Source organism: Corvus cornix, chromosome 3 (assembly GCF_000738735.6).
Source record: "Corvus cornix cornix isolate S_Up_H32 chromosome 3, ASM73873v5, whole genome shotgun sequence".
In the NCBI taxonomy this organism is placed as follows: domain Eukaryota; kingdom Metazoa; phylum Chordata; class Aves; order Passeriformes; family Corvidae; genus Corvus; species Corvus cornix.
The window spans coordinates 109,188,564-109,206,641 of record NC_047056.1 but is presented as its reverse complement, the minus strand read 5'-3'; the positions used below and the strand labels follow the sequence as shown (position 1 = coordinate 109,206,641).

Sequence of the window (18,078 nt, the reverse complement as noted above, 5' to 3'; positions counted from 1 at the left end):
GTCTGTACCAGAGCTGTACCTCCCTCTTGTGGAGATTGGATCATATGATAATATTTTGGAATGGAAGAGAAGGGTTATGAAATTGTCATTTGTATTGCCGCTGCTAACAGATGCACAGATGTTCTCCACCAAAGCATGAAGAACTTCTTCAGTTTGTGTCTTAATGTTGATTAAATAAACTTTTTCTGGCAATACAGTTTGTGTATAGTCGGGGGTTTTATAAAGGCAGTGTAGTGAGGAGGCTGAAGTGAATGTGCCCCAGAAATTTTGGGTTTGTTCCTGAGTGCCTCTGAGTTGGCATCGCTTTGCTTTGCTATAAAGTGCTTTGCTGACGACATTTCTTGGCAGCAGAGTAAATGGCTGCTCAAGTTGCTTTCTGTATCGTAAGCATTAAAAGTCCTTTTCTCGTAGCTCCTGAGTGAGTGGTGTGGGTGAGTCAAGGCATTTGTATTCTAGTTTTCTGTCATGTGTTTTGTAAAGCCTGAGGTGCCAGAGCCTGGGCAGCACTTGCCAGTAATCTGTGCTTAAAATTTGTTTCAGAGGACCAGCCTCTGAGTTTGAACCGTCCACAGCAAAGCTGTATTACCGCACCAGGATGCCTTCAAAAACAACAGTGCTCTTTTCATTGCCTGTGTCTGTAGCTGCCAGGTTCTACTTGGGCTCTGCTTGCCTGGAGGTGGGATGGCATTTAAAAACTGTGCCTATGTGTCAGGCATAGTGACCTACAAAGCCAGGCTAAAAAAAGATAACGCAAACAGCTGCTGCTTGGTTTGCTTTTTTCTTTTCCTCTTGCTTTCCTTTCTTACAGCTTTCCAGCCCCAAACCAGGGCAACCTAAATAAAAGATTCTGAAAATTTATCTTAATTATAGCTTTTAAATAGTGCTTATTAGGTAAATAGACCGAATTTATGTAAGACATTTTGAAAACTGTTCATAAATTTGAAGAGCACAATTCTTAGTCTGTTGGTATCATCTTACCCAACACCTCTTCCTGCCCAGCTTTTGCTTGTTCTGCTTTAGACCATGTGGGGTATTCCTGATAAACTTTTCAACATGTTTCTAGCCTAAGGACTGCTGTGTGCCACCAGAAAATCCTGGTGGACTCAGCAATGTTGGTCAGCTCTGATGGGCAGGTCCCTGGTCCTGTGGCACATGTAGGGCCAGGCTGTGCTGTTCAGCCTCCTGCTAGAAGGAATGGACAGCTTAGTTTTCTATTACTCTGATGTCCTTAAGGACTTTTCTCTGTTCTACCCAACATTATCTGTAGAAATGTTATCTTTAAACTTGTCTTTTGATCAAAATCGTGTGAAGCTACCCAGTGGGTATGAAGCACGTGTGAACGTGACTGGTGGAAACTGGACAAGACAGGAAAAGACAGACGGACAGCAAGAACACAAAAATTTCCATGGACACCCAGACTAAAAGTTTCATCTGTATTTCATGAACAGTTTAATACTTTCTTCTTCTGTTAGATGTGCAATGCCTCTTAACTCTGTCTTGAAGAAGGTGATGAACATTTTGGTGCTTTTCTGTATTAACTGGCATGGGGCTAATCTCATGTTTAAGGATCATTGCTGTAGTGATACAAGCAACATTAAATTGTTTTCTTACTCTTCTTTTTGGCTAATCCTTCTACATCTTTGGTAGGTTTCTTTATAAAGAAATCATTGTCATCTGAACTTTGCCCAAAGTTGTTTGTAGAGTTTTATAGGTGAAGTACGGATGGAATTGCTAGGAATTTCCTTTTGCCTTATTGGTAATGTGCAAAATATTTCTCTCCAGGTAGAAGAAGGATGGTGGAATGGAATACTGAATGGCAAGGCAGGGTTGTTTCCTTCAAACTTTGTGAAAGAATTGGAATCAACAGATGATGGCGAAACACAGGATGCTCTGGATGAGACAGGTAGTCTTCTGTTTGTTGCAAACCCTTAGCAAAGTAATTTTTGGTTTCTGGTATAATTTGGAGTATTATGGTTATAATACAACAAAGCTGTAAAGAATTCAATCTTCCTAAGGAATGGTGTTTAATTTCTTTCTAGATAGTGTTGATGCTGAGTATGAAGATACCTGTCCTGCTCCCACTTCAGTTGTAATAAAATTGCAGTCAAGGTCTTAATCTTGCAAATATGTGTTCTATGTTTTATCACTAGAAATTTTATCATATTCAAAGTTGATATTTTTTAGAATTGGATATAAAATTATTCTTTTGTTTAGTAGCTTTTTTCAGTCTTATTCTCACAGACATGAGTTCTCTAAAACAGAAAATTTAAGTGTTGAACCAAGTCATTTGAGAATTAAAACTTGAATTTAATTAAAACAGTGTGGAGAGCCTCAACTTAAAATGAATCCAGGGAAGCAGACCCTGTTTCTTAGGCCTTAGATTATGTTTTAGTCTAACAATAAAATGTTTTTAAGGCAGAATTTCCATTTGGCTGTTCTTTCCTGGCTATGGCTGTATAGCTGGGGCAGAAGCAGACGGTCTGTGGCTGGGTGGTGCCAGGCAGGTCTGTGCTTTACAGGCAATTACTCTGTTCCCTTGAAAGTGCACTTCAGAAACATTTGAGTCTATGGAGATCAGTTTGAAGGGGGCTTGTGACATCGTATTGCTGGAACAGGAGTGTTTTTTGGGAACATCATTGCAGGAATTAATTGATTCTTAAAGACAGCTGTGTAACATTCAAGAAAAACAGATTTTATTTTATTTTTTTTAAACCTTGTGGTGATGTGCACCCTCATTTACCTGATGTCCAGTAATGATTGCTTCAAACAAGGGCTTGCTCAGACATAGGGAAGAAGAGCCTGACTTGGAATTTTTTATGTAAATTGTGGAAATAATTGCAATAGCATAAAAAAGGAGTTGTTTGACATGAGCAGTCCCAAATAGCTCAGTGGCTGTCTCCTTGGAGGTCAGGTTCCCTGAGTTTAATGGGGCCTGGTGCAGTGGATTTACAGATGGGTATGTGTTGGTCTTAATTCCTGAATACTGAGATCAGTGAGACTGAGCAGTAATTTGAAGTAACTGTATTTTCTGTCAGTACCTAACAAGTTGGTGTTTTCAGCCCCTCATCCCCCAGGGGTTATATTTAATGCTCAGTACCTTCACAGTCACAATCTGGAGTATCTTTTGGTTCCCTCCTCACTCCTGGGAAACAGTAACTTCCCCTTTCACTCAGCTGTGGTCTTTCAAGCGTGCGACCTGGACTTTGGCCACCAGTGGGATGTTTATATGTCCCATGAGATATTTGAGGGGGATATAACTAAATAAAGAGCAGCTGGGTAGACAAAAGGCGAGAAACTGAAGTCTAGAGCAATGCAGCTTCACAGTATCATCAAAATATCTTAAATTTATGATAGAAGGAAGAGGCTTTAATCTTTGAGGTTCACAAGCCTGTATAGGCTGAAAAGAACTGGACTCAAAGGCTAAAAGATGTGGAGGCCATTTTGACTTTGGTTCATAAAAGCTGTCTGTTTTCACATTACTGTCTCCTGGATTTCTGCATGCAAAAATTGCTTGCCTATGTATACTAATTTGTGGGCTTTAACAGATTTAACCATAATTTAAAAACTAAAAAAGAAGCGTTTCAAAGCTCTTAACACCAAAATTAAGTTATTTTCTGAAATACATTTCTGGGGGGTGGATAAATGCTGTCCCATAAAACTGAAAGATTAAAAGAATTGTAAATAGTTGAATTATCCAGCAATGATTAATCTCCAGCAACTATATCTAGTTGGAATGCTTGGAGAGTTTTGAGCAATGGGAAAATGTCACTTCGGTGCCTTAAGAGGCATCACTCTGCCACTGCAACACACAGTGTTTTCCTGTGGCAATTGAAATATGTTTGGATTCATTATGGGCCTTCATTGATTTTCTTTCTGTGGCTGTAGCTGTTCAAATGAGAGGCTTTTAGATGTTGGACTAAAATGCCATTTTCAGAGAGTGCGTAAGCAGCGTTTCATAAAACGAATGGAAAACATTGACATTAACAGGCTGTGGAGCCTGAGTGCTAATTGAAATAGCAAGAATATTAGTGATCTGTTGACTTAGTGTCCAGAGTAATCAGGGCAAAATGGTGTAATATAAGTTGGTCTTATATTAAATATAAAATGAGAACAAATCTGAGGTATTGCAGCTACAGTGATGTTCCTAGAAAACCCCTTTAGCAGAGCAGTGCACAAAGCTGTGCTGCTTCCACTTTTTTTCCCAGAAAAGCAAATAAATAATTTCAGCTTTTAAAATAGCTTTCCCTTTCTTATTTTATTTTCAGAGCCTGTTTTCAATAGTCCTACCTCACCTGTGACCTCTCCAGGAAATGGGAGTGAACCTGCATTGGGACCAGCACAGCCAAAGAAAATCCGAGGTGTTGGGTTTGGAGATATCTTTAAGGAAGGCTCAGTGAAACTTAAAACAAGATTATCCAGTAGTGAATCAGAAGATAAAAAGCAAGATAAGGTTTGTAGTGGTACATATTGTTCTTTTGAGGTTTCCTATAAAAATAATTTAGGAGATGTGGAATCTGACCATTATCCTCTCACAGGGCTCTTGCCTATAAAACAAAACAAATCCCCTCAAATTTGTTTCACAATAAATTGTATTTAACATTGATTCCAAAAAGTCCATTCAAATGTTCTTGGTATTTAAAACATTAGGGACTGAAAACCAAGCTGATACAAAAATTGTCATTTCAGAGCCATGTGGTGAAAGACAAAATGACATCTTGAACACATCTGCTGTGTGAGGTCTCTTGTAACAGACTTTATATATAGTCTGGGAGAAGATTGTTTAAGTCTGCCTATGCAAGTTAAACTTACCTTTTAAAACAAGGACTATTTTGGCATTTCTTTGTGTTTTGGCTTATTTAGGGTTTTTTTCCCAAGTTTTGGCAGATGTTGAGATTGTTTTTGGGTGTCAACTGCCATTACCTTCAGTGAGTGCTGCCAAGTTTCTGGTTTCATAAATTACTGTTTGTGTAAGCCTGAAAAATGCAGTTCTAGGATTTTGCATCACTATTGATTTTCTTTCCCCCAAATTTTATGAGTGAGTGGGGAAAAAGAGCGCTTTTATTCTTTGTTGTTTGAATTTTATTTTGATCTGAACTTGAGAGCAAACTTACCCCTTGGAAGCACAGCAGTGATGCTCAGTCCTTTATTTTGAACTTACTATTTCAAGAGCTTATATGTGGATTTTCAGCTTTAGATAAGTTAAAGGCAGCTGAGATAGTCCAGAGTTTCAGTTTTGACTCAGGTGATCAGTTCAAGAAAGCTTTAAAGTCTTTGTCCTTTTCAATTTTTTTTCATGGGTTATGGTCATTAATGCTCTTTTGCTGAGTGGTTTGTTTTCCTCTGCCATTGTAATAATTCTAGTGGTGTAGGGCAAAAGGTGAGGTGAGTCCCTGGGAGGAGGAAGAGGCTGAGGCTTCCTTGAATGTGTTTTCCATCAAAAGCAATGCTCAGAGCAATGGCATGGTGTGTGTAATGTTTGTTTCTGATCTGGTCAGAGCATCAGATGATTTGGAAAAGAAAAGTTTCAAGTGTGTTGCCTTCCTTTTAAAGCTCAGGAAATGTTGCCTCCTCAAGAAGGTGGTGTTTTGAAAAGAAGGTCCATGGCAGACCTTACTGCATCCTTTCAATGTAAAGATGGATATAGATGCATAGATGGAGAGAGACTCCTTACTGAGGTTTGTAGTGACAGGACAAGGGGCAATGGCTTAAACTGAAAGAGGGGAGACTTAGGGAGAAAAGATGGGAGATAAGGAAGATATTCTTTGTGGTGAGGGAGATAGGGTGCTGGAACAGGTTGCCCAGACAAGTTATGGTTGCCTCACCATTGGAATTGTTCAAGGCCAGACTGGATGAGGCTTTGAGCAGCCTGGTTCAGTGGGAGGTGTCCATGCTTATGGCAGGGAGTTGGGACTTGGATGGTCATTGAAGGTCCCTTCCAACTCAAACCTTTCCATGTGATGGCACATGGATTCTCCTCATTTCTCTCCTGGCTTTGTCCTCTGATGTGGCAGTCTGTGGGATCACTACATGTCAATGCTGTTGGAGTAGCTTTTCAGGACCTAGCTTTGAGTTTGCTTTCTTGTCATGAGATTGACAATTCAAAAGGGTGTTTCCCTACTTTGTACCTTGTTACTTGAGAGTATAAAGAGCCTGTCCAAGCTCTGTTCAATTAATATGAAGTCGGCTCAGACCTTTTGAATTGTTCTATTTGACTGTGTATAAGCAATAAAATATGCTGGTTTTGGTTGGCCTGTATGGAAAGGTCTTGTGGACCATTTCTCGGCAAGAGAGGAAATGAAGTGAGAAAACAGTTTTGCATAGCTTAATGTCAAAGAAATAAACAATTTAGTTTAGCACTTAATATTCCATGTACACGTTGGAGAGCCCAAGGGTGATAATTCTCGTGAAAGTCTTGTGAAAATGGATGGCTTCTTTGGATCTGTGCTTGCTTTGGGGTTATCTGAAGAAATGCTGGGAGAGCACTGTCAGTCTCTTAAGACAGTAAGGAAAAAAAAAATCAGCTGTGTAGAGGAGAGAGGGCTCTTTGCCCTTGGAGAATTCAGAAACTGTTCAGCACAGGAAGGCTGAGCACTGATGTATCTGAAGTGCTCCAGAGTGTATCTGCTGCTGCAGGGGATTGTTACAGCTCTCCCAGCGTCCCACCTTGGCTCAGGCTATTTATACCCTGTCTGCCTAAACTTCCTCTCTTACTCCTAATTGCATCTTATGTTGGAAGGGGGAAATGCAGAGAACTATTTCCATGTTGGAGGTGTTTAATCTCAGAGGTGGGTTATTTTAGTGCTTCCTTCATATACCATTCTGGAGAGAGTTAAATTGCATAGGTACTGCAGGAACATCCCAAGTGACCGTGGCTTCCTCTATGGTATGTCAGAGGTACCAGGCACCAGCCTACAGGCATTGTCTGGTTCTAAGGAGAGTAAATCCAGTTTCTCTGACAGTAGAAGATTTGCATGGTTGAACTGTAGATGAAAATGAGCAGAGTAGCTAAAGGCAGTGGGATTTTTCACATCAGTAATGCTGTTAGGGCTGCTCAGGTAAGTACTGACTGTAAGATCATATTCTGTGTTTGTAGCTCTTTGGGTGTGAAGAAGTGGATACAACTGAAGCTGTTGGAATTTGCCTGGCAGCTCAGCAAGTTTCTGAGGGGAAAAATAAAATGTTGTATCATTTATTTTGGTTAGATGTTAACTCTGAAACTTGTGGCAATGCCTCTGTGTTTTTTCATTCAGGAGAAATCTCTGGTGACACTTAAGCTGTTCTGTACAAATTGCTGAGAATTTAAGGGAGCTGGTATAGGTTTTAATGTTCTCTTTCGTTTGTCTGAATAGTTAAAAACTGCTTGTCTGAGGTGGTGTATGGCTGCTGAATATTCCTGACTTATTCCAGTGCAAAGTAAGCATGGTCAGCAAGTTACTCTGAGCAGAGCTGTTAAATAACTGCTTGTCTTGTGTTCTAGAAGAGGCAATATTCAGGCTAATGGGAGAGTAACACTTGGAACTGCTGAAATACAATTGCTAAAGTATGTTTGGCCATATCCTGAGATTAGCTTCCAGTTTGAAAGCTGTGCTCTGTCTTTAATCAGTAGACAAATTCTAATTGCAGTGTCTGTAATGAAGTAAATACAGTAAGCTAAGTGCTTAATGGGAAAAGCTCATTGAATCTCTTGGAGATGGTAATTTGCATCATCTGAGCTAATGAAAAATTGAGTGTGTCCTGTAGCCTAATCAAAAACAAAACTCTCAAGAATTTTTGTTAACAAAGTTCTTTTCCCTTCATACAGCCATTACCTAACCATCCCTCTGGAACAAAGTTAATTCATTTTCCCAGTACAACAAAAACTGAAAATACACCTGAGGTAATAAAATCAGAAGCTGAAGGTAAACCAAAAGGTAAGGCTGATGGACATTTAAATCTGTTACATGGTAGTCCTTTCTTAAGAACAATTTGATTATCATTTTTTTTTAATGTTAAAATATAAAATGTCTGCGGTGTACTGGAGTTTTGTGTAAGATACTATGTTACATCTTTGAAGTACCTTTGAGGAGTTTATGCAAGTGCAAAAAGGTCTAAAGAAATTTTTGCTTACATTTCTGTATGTCATGGTTTAGCACAGCTAAAAACGAATCAAAAACATTTGTAGGGTTGTCTCCCAGAACAAAATAAGGCTGGGGTATGAACTTTCATTGCAACAGTCCTTTGCATTAATTTTCTATTGACGTGTTGAGAGGGATTTGCTTTCTGCCTGGTTTTATTCTGGTGGGATGCTGGAGACCTATTTCCATGGAACAGTCTCTCAGCACAAGTTCCTTTGTAGGCTCAGGATTTTCTGTGGAGGTGGCAGTGTGCATCAGAAAGTTGGTGTTTATGTTGTGTTGAGGTCTGTTCCCTCAATAATCCAGTTTCCCTGTGGTTTTATTTATACCATTTTTTAATTTTTCTTTTTTAGTATCTCTTAAGAATTTATGACTTCATTTAGCTGCCAAATTGCACCGTTTTATCTAGAGAGATATTTTTAAGCCAACCCAAAACATCTTGTGGGAGTGCCAACCCCATGTAAAAAATTAACTTTGATTATGTGATGTGTAGACAGCTCATTTCCCCTGTTCCAGAGCAGACGTTTCTCAACTTCTGTATTGTAATTTTAAGTGTTATTTTTGTTTTATGTGGAAATACCTTATTTTGCTGTGTTGTTTTCTGTGGAATGCATAATTTGCAGAAATAAGAAAACTGCAACATCTTGCTTCTTAACCGTTCCAGTGCTATTGCTCTAAGAACCACCAGAATGTGCAGCCCTGCGCATTATGGAATTTGACTTGTCTAAAACTTTGCATAAAAATTACCCAACTCTGCCTAAAAAAAATAGGAACATTCAATGCTGGACATCCAGAACATTCAGTATTTAGCTCTTTTCATGGTTTCAGGTGCATCTCATTCTAAAAGTGTGGAAGTTGGACTAATCCTGTAGCCAGAGACTACAGGACTCAGTGCTGTGTCTGTTTCCCAGAGAAACAAATACATGAGAGAGGAGCTTAAATATGACAGTAATGGAAGCTGTAGGAGAACATCAGTAGGTAATTCCTATAGATACCAGATGAGAACATCTTATAACCTTAGGAAGAAAGCTTGTTTTTATTCCTTAGTGTTTTTGTTTAAATACAGACCATAGTGTATTTTATATAATAATAATTTATATATCTCCCTCTCAGTTTTGAGAGACCAGCTTTAAAATAAACTGTGTTCATCGGTTACACAGATCTCTGAGATGTTTAGACTAGGGTGGCTTATTTTGCAGTGAGGCTCTTCTGGTTTTGGAAGCTTGTTTTGGCTTCTGGTGCATGTAAAAATATTTTCTTTAAAAAGTAAAGTAATCACAATTTGACCCCTCTTTCCCCCAGTTATGTTAGGATACAATATCTATGATTCCTTCTACTCTATTGTTAGTCTTGAGACTTTGGAAAATACTTATTTTAAACTAAGTTCTGTTAAAAATATTTACTGAAATCTAGATGCTGTAAAGTTAAACTGGGGCCTTTCCTAAACTTGACTACTGGCAGGATACCAGGCTCACAAAATAAGAAGCTAAAGGGGCAAATTGTACAAACTCGTCTTATCTATGGCCAGGTTTCCTGGTGGTGCTGATGCTGGGCAGGGTGCAGAGTTTCTTGCCTCGTCCAGCATTCCTGGCAGCTGGAGCAGAGTGAAATGTCCCCTTTCTGGCACTGCTTTTTGTCTGTGTGGGATTTGGTCTATGTGAGGAGGGGGGAAGTGCTTAGAGGAGGAGAGGAGATATAAAGGATTATACTGCCCAGCTCCCCAGGCATAAGGAAATGCATCTGTTTTTACAGAATCAGGATGTAGTGAAATGTATTACACTCAGTCATTACTACTGATAAAATCCTCAAATTTGATAGCTATTCTACTGTACCTGTAGAATTTTTTTTAGAGTCAATCTGAATTTTGGGCTTTACACCTCAACTTAAACATTCATCTCTTTGATGTGGTTCTTATGGTTTTGTAATTTTTCATGAACCACAATATAGTCAGGCTATGGCTGAACATATTTTTGATTACTAGATAAGACATCAAAATAATACAAATTCTTGTACCTAAGATTACTCACATGATATATTTGTATGTACATACATCTCTATATGTCTATCTCTTAAGCTTGGCATACTTTGGCATTTTAACATAGTGGCTGTCACTGATTTTTATTTGAGAATACAATTTGTGCATTTTTAAACTAAAGATGGGTATCTTGTTTTAACAAAATAGAAGACAGCAAAAAGGTTTGACTGCAGCTCACTCATTTATTCTCTTACCACCCAGCAAAGGCTGTCATTAAGAATTGCAGATGATTCTGTGATTCTGAGACTTGATGTTGTGCTGCTCTAACTGGGGGGTGATGCAGCTGCTTATTGTGGTGTCAGTGCCAAACACCTGATAGGTTATGGCAGCACCTAAAGAGTCCTTTTTGTTTTCTTCCTCTTTCTTAGTGTGTCAGATACAGAAATCCAACCTTTTTATCTGCTAAATTATTTTAAATGTACTGGGGTTAAAAATTCTGTGGTTTTGTGTATTGGCATTTCTTGTTTTTGTGCTAGTGTGGGAAAGGAAAACAAATCCTCTTGCTTTTTCACCTGAATTGTTACCACAATTTTAAGTGGATTAGTTTTGAACTGTACCAAATGGAAAGAAAAGAATTATTCTTTCTGCTTTTGCAGAAGAGGCTGTGACTGAGTTGATCAGATGAGCTCTGATTTCAGGTGCTTAGCCAAGGAATGCCTTTGCTTCAGTTACTTGGTTTCACTGCATGATTTCTGAAGTCTGCTGCTTGAAATTTGTCACTGTACATATTAATAAAGGATGTTACTGGAAAAGAACTGCCTGTATTTAATTAGGATTGCAAATTTGAAATTTACATCAATTTTGAGAAAATACATATAAGCTCCAATAAGCTTGAAACCATTTTTGTCTAAAGTAGCTCGAAATTGAATATATAAATGCTATGGGGAGGGTTAGATGGGCTGTTACAATTTTAACTGTTACACTTTTCACTCCTCTTTTCTCCCTCTGAAATCAGAGGGCTTGAATTAAGTTGCTGTTGTGGAAAAAAAATGTTTTGGGGCTTATACTTCTGACTTCTCAGAAGATTTATTTCCTTTGCTCTGTAAATATATAATCTTATTTTTCTTGTGATTTGAACATTCATAAAGCAGTCTCAGGTGGCTGGTCTAGAAGGAAAGTGTGGTTATAGTGTGAATTTCTTAGCTCTCAGACAGCATAAGGGAGCTGTTATTATGAATGTTACTACCCATAGTATCCAGATTAATTGTGCTCCTCTGTTTCAGCCAAGGAATATTGCAGGACAATATTTTCCTATGAAGGCTCAAATGATGAACTCAGCTTTAAAGAAGGAGAGATTATTCAACTAATCAGTAAGGTAAGAAAGTTTGGTCTGCTCTGACCATTTGTATGGCTTTGGTGAGTTTTTACAGGAAGCTCATGTGTGAATTGGAAACCAGGAGGGTCTGTTGGAGTAGATATTCCTGTAGACTGATTTGTCTTGTGTGAGAGTCAGTTCTTTGCTTCTGCACTTGATAGAGATGCAGATGACTTTAAAGATCATTACAGAGTGGGAGATTATCTTGGAGTCTTCAAAGGCCAGTGTACACTCAGTGCCAACTGCCTTTTCAGTGAGGAAATTGGAAAAGCTTTGCAAAGAGCCCTTTTACCTTCAAAACTTGTTGGTTTTCCCTAGTGATTCAGAATAACCATGCAGAAATTAATGATACTTTCTGGCTGTTTAGAGAAACCTGATTATTTAATTGAATGTTCTCATTTGTATTGAATTCTGAAAACACCTTTTTGATAGATCATCTTGTTGCAGAGATGGTTCTAAACAGGAAATTACTCTACTCATACTTAATTTCTCTGCACTACTCTGCATTCTTTTGTAAGTTTATATGGAGCTATATTAAGGAATAATGGCTTTCCTAAAAAAAGTGGGAAGTTTCATCTTCAACTTTCAGTTGCAGAAGAAAACACATTTTTCTTTAGTAAGATTTTAATTTTATGGAATTAAGTAATTGATATTATGAGCATCACTGATCATAATTACAGTGGAAAAGAGTAGTTATGGAAGGCCCCTTTTGTAAACACAGCAGCCCTTGCCCCATCTTCACTCAATCTCTTGCCTCTCTGTCTTTTTAAACCAATTTACCCCAAACATACACTGGTCCAAAGTGGAGCAAAGAAGAGTTGTCCAGAGTGAGTGGCATCCCTGCCCATGGCAGGAGGTTTGAAATGGGTGTTGTTTCAGGTCCCTTCCAACCCAAACATTGTAGGATTCTGTGATTTTTTTGGCTCTGAGGCACAGAGAAAAGCTGTTATTTATGCTGCTAAAATACTCTGATGACATCATACTTTCTGTTATGGACAAAGGCCTTGATCCAGTAACATCATGTAATGGATTTCTGTGCCACTGAATTAATTGTCTATTATTCTGTTTTCTTTTGTCTTAATATGGTTATTTTCTCCCTCAGTGGGGTATATTCTTTTGCTTCTTCACCCTTTTCAGACCAGTGCACCTGATTCATCACATCAGAATCACTTTTATTTAGTAGAATTGGGTGTCATGCCAATAACATTTGAAGTATTTACTGAGTAACTTGCTCGTCAAGGAAGCTGAGAAGATCAAATGTTGTGTTTATGTACTTTTCTTCCCTTTGCAGATCTTATCCTTCTATCCTTATCTTATTTGACGTAATATAGTTTTGTCCTGCATTTTAGAAAACAAACGAAAGCTGACCGAACCTGATCTGATCTGTAGCTGTTTCCCCTTGCTACATTGGCCAGTTTCAGACAAACAATTACTTTATGCTGTGTGTAAAAGGGAAGAAGTTGTTGTGTAACTGTATCTGTTCTGGGGAAGAAGTAAACGTTGGTTGAAATGACCTGTTGTTTATTTTAGGACACTGGAGAGCCAGGCTGGTGGAGAGGAGAGCTCAATGGTAAAGAAGGAGTCTTCCCAGATAACTTTGCTGTTCAAATACAAGAGTCTGATAAAGACTTCCCTGTAAGTTCTTACATGTATTGTTTAGTATCACAAAAATCTATTGCTGCAAATGCAAAGAATAGAAGAGTTCATGGCACATTATGCTGCTAGATATGTTAAAAATGTGGCAGTTTTAACTTTATCTTGACTTAGCTGTATCAAAGAAGAAAGATGTAAAGGTTAATCTTTGTGTTTAAACTTATCCATAAATACTAAAGTGAGGCATGTTTTTTGAGATGAGCTCTAATTAATGAGAGTGATCAGGTCATTTAGAAAAGGGTGTAGTTCTGACAGCATGGTGTTATGTGTTACTGATTACTGAATTAAACCCTTACTGTTTAGAAAGGAGGTAAGCTGTTGGTTTTTTCCATCTCAAATCCTTAAGTAACTATAATTACAAAATGCTGAATGACCCCTCTGGGTCTGGCTGGGATTTTTCCATGTCAAAACTTGCAGTAGACTGCAGTATATGAAGGATGTATTTTTGTGGGGGATTTAGAAATATTTTTTCACCATCTCATGCACTAACTTGTAGAAATTTACGTTTTCATGTGGTACATTGATCTTGTAATTTTGGTCCTCATTTTCATTTTTTTTTTGTTGAGATTAGTATGATGTTTTGGTTCTGTCACGTTTGTGTAGCAAAGAGGGATGGTTGTGTTAGTTCACAAATGTATGTCAACCCCAGGTGGAATGGATTCAGCTCCAGATCGGGAGTTCTTAATTTACCATTTATCTGAGTTGCCTCACATACACAGAAACCTACCTACCCCAGTCAGAATTTTCTTTTCAAATGGATTCTCAGCTGTGCAAGAGTGGCATAAATGCCATAACATACAAGAAGAGAGGGTAGGTAGGGTTGCTGTTTCACAATACAGAGTTGCTCCCTAGAGAGAGGGGGGAAAAGCCATTCTTTTACCCTAAACAGCATTTCCTTGCTTTGATCCTTTATTCTGCTTTGTGTGCAGTGTCTCAGCACAGGGATTCACCTTGCACTGACCAGCTTTGAGGTTCAAGGCATTGGATGGCTGGTGATCATAATCAGCTATTTGATACTGACTTCATAAAAACACAGACCAGAACTGTATAATGGCAAGTTGATGCTGAACTCTGTTTAACTGGTTTTGGTATAGGCAGCAATGCTGCACAGCTGGATAATGTAGTTACTTTTTCGGGAAAGAAAGAAGATAGAGTCTTGTTACTTAAGTTCAGTCGCTTTTGTGTCCTCTGAAACCAGAGAAAGAAATTGAATATGGGTTCTCCTTGTTTAATTACATTTCACATGTTAGAATAAAATCTTGCTGCATTAAAAAGAGCTTACTCACTCGCTAGCTGTAGGGGCACAAAGTGAAATCCACCCATAGCAACTGTTCTAAAAATACCCACTGTGAGGTGCTTTTGGAGGGGGTGTGTTAGACTGAGCCTGTACGGTTTCAGCAGTGCCTGTATGAAGAACAAGTGGTTTTGTAGGCTTTTGTATCATTTTATCAGGGAATCTTGTCCTTTGTACAACCAGAAAGGCCTCTCTTCTAAAGCAATTTCAGGAATCCCATTCTGAGGATGAGTGGTTGAGATCTCTCCTGAGAAGTGCCAGTCTTCTTTCAGCAGGAGAGGGATTCAACCTCAATTGCATCAGTTTAAGAGAAGTGAAAGTGATGAGTGGCTGTTTCAAAATAGTCATTTTAATGTATGAACTGTTGCACTGTGAAACTTTGTAAATTTTAATGGCTGGCATAGTTTTTCCATCTTTCCCACTTAATTATAGTGATAAGGAAGCTCAAATCAATGTTTTTCTTGTAACTGGAGTCTTTGAGACAAATGCTGTCAGTATCTATTCAGTTTTTCTTACACTTGTAATTTAGAAGTCAATTAATTGAAGCCATGCCTCTGATACTTAATTTAGAAATCTGTTTTTAGTGAAAGTGGACATTTTTGGTTCAAAAAATTATCTGGTTACTCTTCTAAACTGGCATGGTACTAACTAAGGTTGAGATATATATATTGAAATTAAAATGAGTGTGATCAGTGCAATTCTTTGGACTAAAAAAGATTAAATTCATGGGTTTTAGTTATTTTTGCCTCTGTTTATGAACATTTCTGGAGCAGTGATTTCATTTGAACAGACCTGAATTTTGTTCCTAGATTTTTGTAACTGGTTGTCTGGGAGATATCAGAGGAATTGTTCCAGGTCTTTGTGTTTCCTGTCTGTGAATTGATTTCCTCCTTTGTGAAATACTTTGAAATCGGCAAGTAAACAAGCTCCATGCTACAGTATGCAAAACAAAACACAAATGAGGCTGTCTTGGATACAGAGAATATCTGTTTGCTTGCTTGTTTGACTTCAGTTTTTTTCCCCTTCATTTTGCAGAAGCCAAAGAAACCTCCACCTCCTGTTAAAAGTCCAGGTATGTAGTACATGTGTGGTGGTCTGAGAAAATACTAAATTTCAGAAGCAGTGCATGACTTCAAAAGAAAATTTAGAAGTAGCTTTTTATTACCTAGTAATGGCACCCATAGTCACACTTTGAGGTTACTTTTCATACTTTATATATTTTGCTGCTGCTGTATATTTTTCAAAATCAGGATGGAGCCTACTTTGGAAGCATTTTAACAATGGCTTACCATTTTCTGGGCTCGAATGAGTGTTTATAACTGGTATTATACTCCTTGCAAAAGAGAAGACACAACTTGGTGTGAGTCTTATTTTTAGTTAGTGACCAAGATAATTAAAGCTCTTTGAGAAATGTCTATGATTTGCTTTTGCATTCAGCTGCAAGACCTGAATTGCCAACTGGAGAGAAGAAATTTCTTGCTTTGAGGCCTGAAGAAAAAGGTGAGGACAATTTTCTTCATGGTGGCTTGCCTACCCTGGCAACTGGCTCTCTGTTCAAGAGCCATCATACAAAGTCTCTTGATACCATATACTGAAGTTGTAATGTCTGTGATGTTACAGAAATGTCTTTGGAGTGGTTAGAAGAAGTACTGCACTCTCTATAGAAATGTTTATTTCTTGTTACTGCATTACATTCTGAAAATTGGTTATTGCACTGCACAATAACATAATTACTACTAAATTCATGAAAGGGAGTTCTGTGACAGTGGCTGCTGCAGTTTTGAGCAGCAGTAGTAAGTTATTAGAAAGGGAGAGGTTAACTGCTTCTTCTCAATGTTTTGCAAAAATCAGCCTGATCAAAAATATTTTGAAAGAACTGCGCAGAACAGGTGCAGGTACAACACTCATTAGACAGACGTTACAGTTACAATGCTCAGAGATAGAGATTTCTTGTCCTGTTAATTCTTGCTATAGTGCATGTTCAAGTTCCACTGAATTTGGAAGCATTTACTGCTTTATTCTTAAAATTAAAAGGACACCTTTTTCCAGAGGCAAAGCTACTGTTGTCATGCAAACAGATTTCCAAAAGGCTTCTTCGAACCCTTTTAGAAAAACTTGCCAAGTGAAAATGTTTGGTTGTGTTTAAAAGTGAGAAGCTTAAACAAAAGTGTTGGTTGGGCTTTGAGAAGAAATCCTGATGTTACTGCAGCTTAACCAAATTACAGAACCACTCTGTCCTGTGAATGGTGAGCTGTGGCTGACCAGCATTTCTACAAGTGAGACTGCTGATAGGTTTCTTGGCTTCCTTGTGCAGTTTTTATTACCCCATCTTAAACAAGGCACCTTCTCAGCTGTTGAATATGAAAAATGCTTGTTAAAGTCACTTCTGTTTGTTCTGTATGTGAGCAAACAAGTAATTTTTATCTGTTGGAGCAGTATCTTTAGGTGTAAATTAAGAACAACTCTATGATTCCAGAAATGTTGATCACCTGGCTCTTTTTAAATTCTTCTAAACTGAGGCAAGTTTAATTTTAAACTACTTCTGTTTGGACTATAATGTTAATCTTTGCATAGTTGAACTCAACTATTCATGGAGGAATATAGGAAAAAATAGAGTGACACCATCGAAAAAACATAGGAATGTGAAATCTTCTATAAAATTATATAAGGTAGAGAACCCTCCTTTACTGAGCTAAAGGAAATGATGGTGGAAAAATTTTTCCTGTATTCAGTTGCAGATCAGGTCATAAAAATTACTTTTTTAGATAGCGCTAGTGTTTTACAGAAGATATGGCCATTTATCAGTACAGTTGTACTTGTGGAAAAATAGCCATGTTAATAGAGTAATTAAACTCATTAAGTATGAAATTGTTATGTAATTAGTTCTTAGAAAAAAAATATTAATTGAGCAGCTCTGAGAAGCTATCAAACCATGTCATTTTTTTATGCCTACTGGGAAACTAATCAGTCTGCCTTCAATTGCAATCAAAAATTGATCAAAAATTAAAAGCAGTGTTTCTGTAAGTATTCCTGTATTTATAGTGAAGGACACTTAGTGGTGCCATGTAGAAATTTTTGTCCAGTGTAAATGTCTTCAGACATTTGTATCTTTATTTCCATTACTAAATGGCTCTTTTAACACTCTTTTCCTTCGAGGAGCAAAATCCAAAAAAGACATGTCATTTGGTCCAGCAGAAATTCCCAGTTTCTGTGCTCATGGTGAACCTTGGCCTTTGGTATTAACTTTTTCCACTTTGCTGTAGACATTTTTTATATTCAGATTTTGAGTGGGAGTATTGGAAAAGAGAACTGACAGATGAGAGTTCAGGAACAGGATTCGATGACAGCAATTTTTTTCTGCCCTGTTTATGAACTCACTTATTTTTAAAAGCAAAAGGGGTAATTCCCAACTTGTGCTCAGCATAGCTTCAATAAAGCTAATTGATCTGCAGTTAGTCCTGGCTGGTGTTGGGTGTTTAAAACTGGAAATGATGTGTATTGGGTGGGGAGGCAGGAGTGGCTGGCGCTGCTGATGGGCTGCTTTATGCAGGGCAGGCAGCCCCACCATGTGGCAAATCCCTCCACTGCTTCAGCATCCTGCTTTTTTAACTCCATGCTAAGAGAGACTGCAAGGAGGTGCCAACCAGTTTAAGTTTTTTGCTCGTAT

At 38.1% G+C, this 18,078-nt stretch overlaps 1 protein-coding gene across 2 annotated transcripts in view; it reads left to right on the top strand.

Annotated features, from left to right (window-relative positions):
* LOC104685484 (CD2 associated protein) overlaps window positions 1–18,078 on the top strand; it is a 78,340-nt gene that overhangs the window by 44,758 nt on the left and 15,504 nt on the right. For both annotated transcript variants that reach the window (XM_039568855.1, XM_019282200.3), the window contains 7 exons: window positions 1,783–1,903; window positions 4,266–4,450; window positions 7,802–7,910; window positions 11,373–11,464; window positions 12,995–13,099; window positions 15,447–15,483; window positions 15,849–15,911. In XM_039568855.1, coding sequence (XP_039424789.1) covers window positions 1,783–1,903; window positions 4,266–4,450; window positions 7,802–7,910; window positions 11,373–11,464; window positions 12,995–13,099; window positions 15,447–15,483; window positions 15,849–15,911 — 712 coding nt within the window. The remainder of the gene's footprint in view (window positions 1–1,782; window positions 1,904–4,265; window positions 4,451–7,801; window positions 7,911–11,372; window positions 11,465–12,994; window positions 13,100–15,446; window positions 15,484–15,848; window positions 15,912–18,078) is intronic.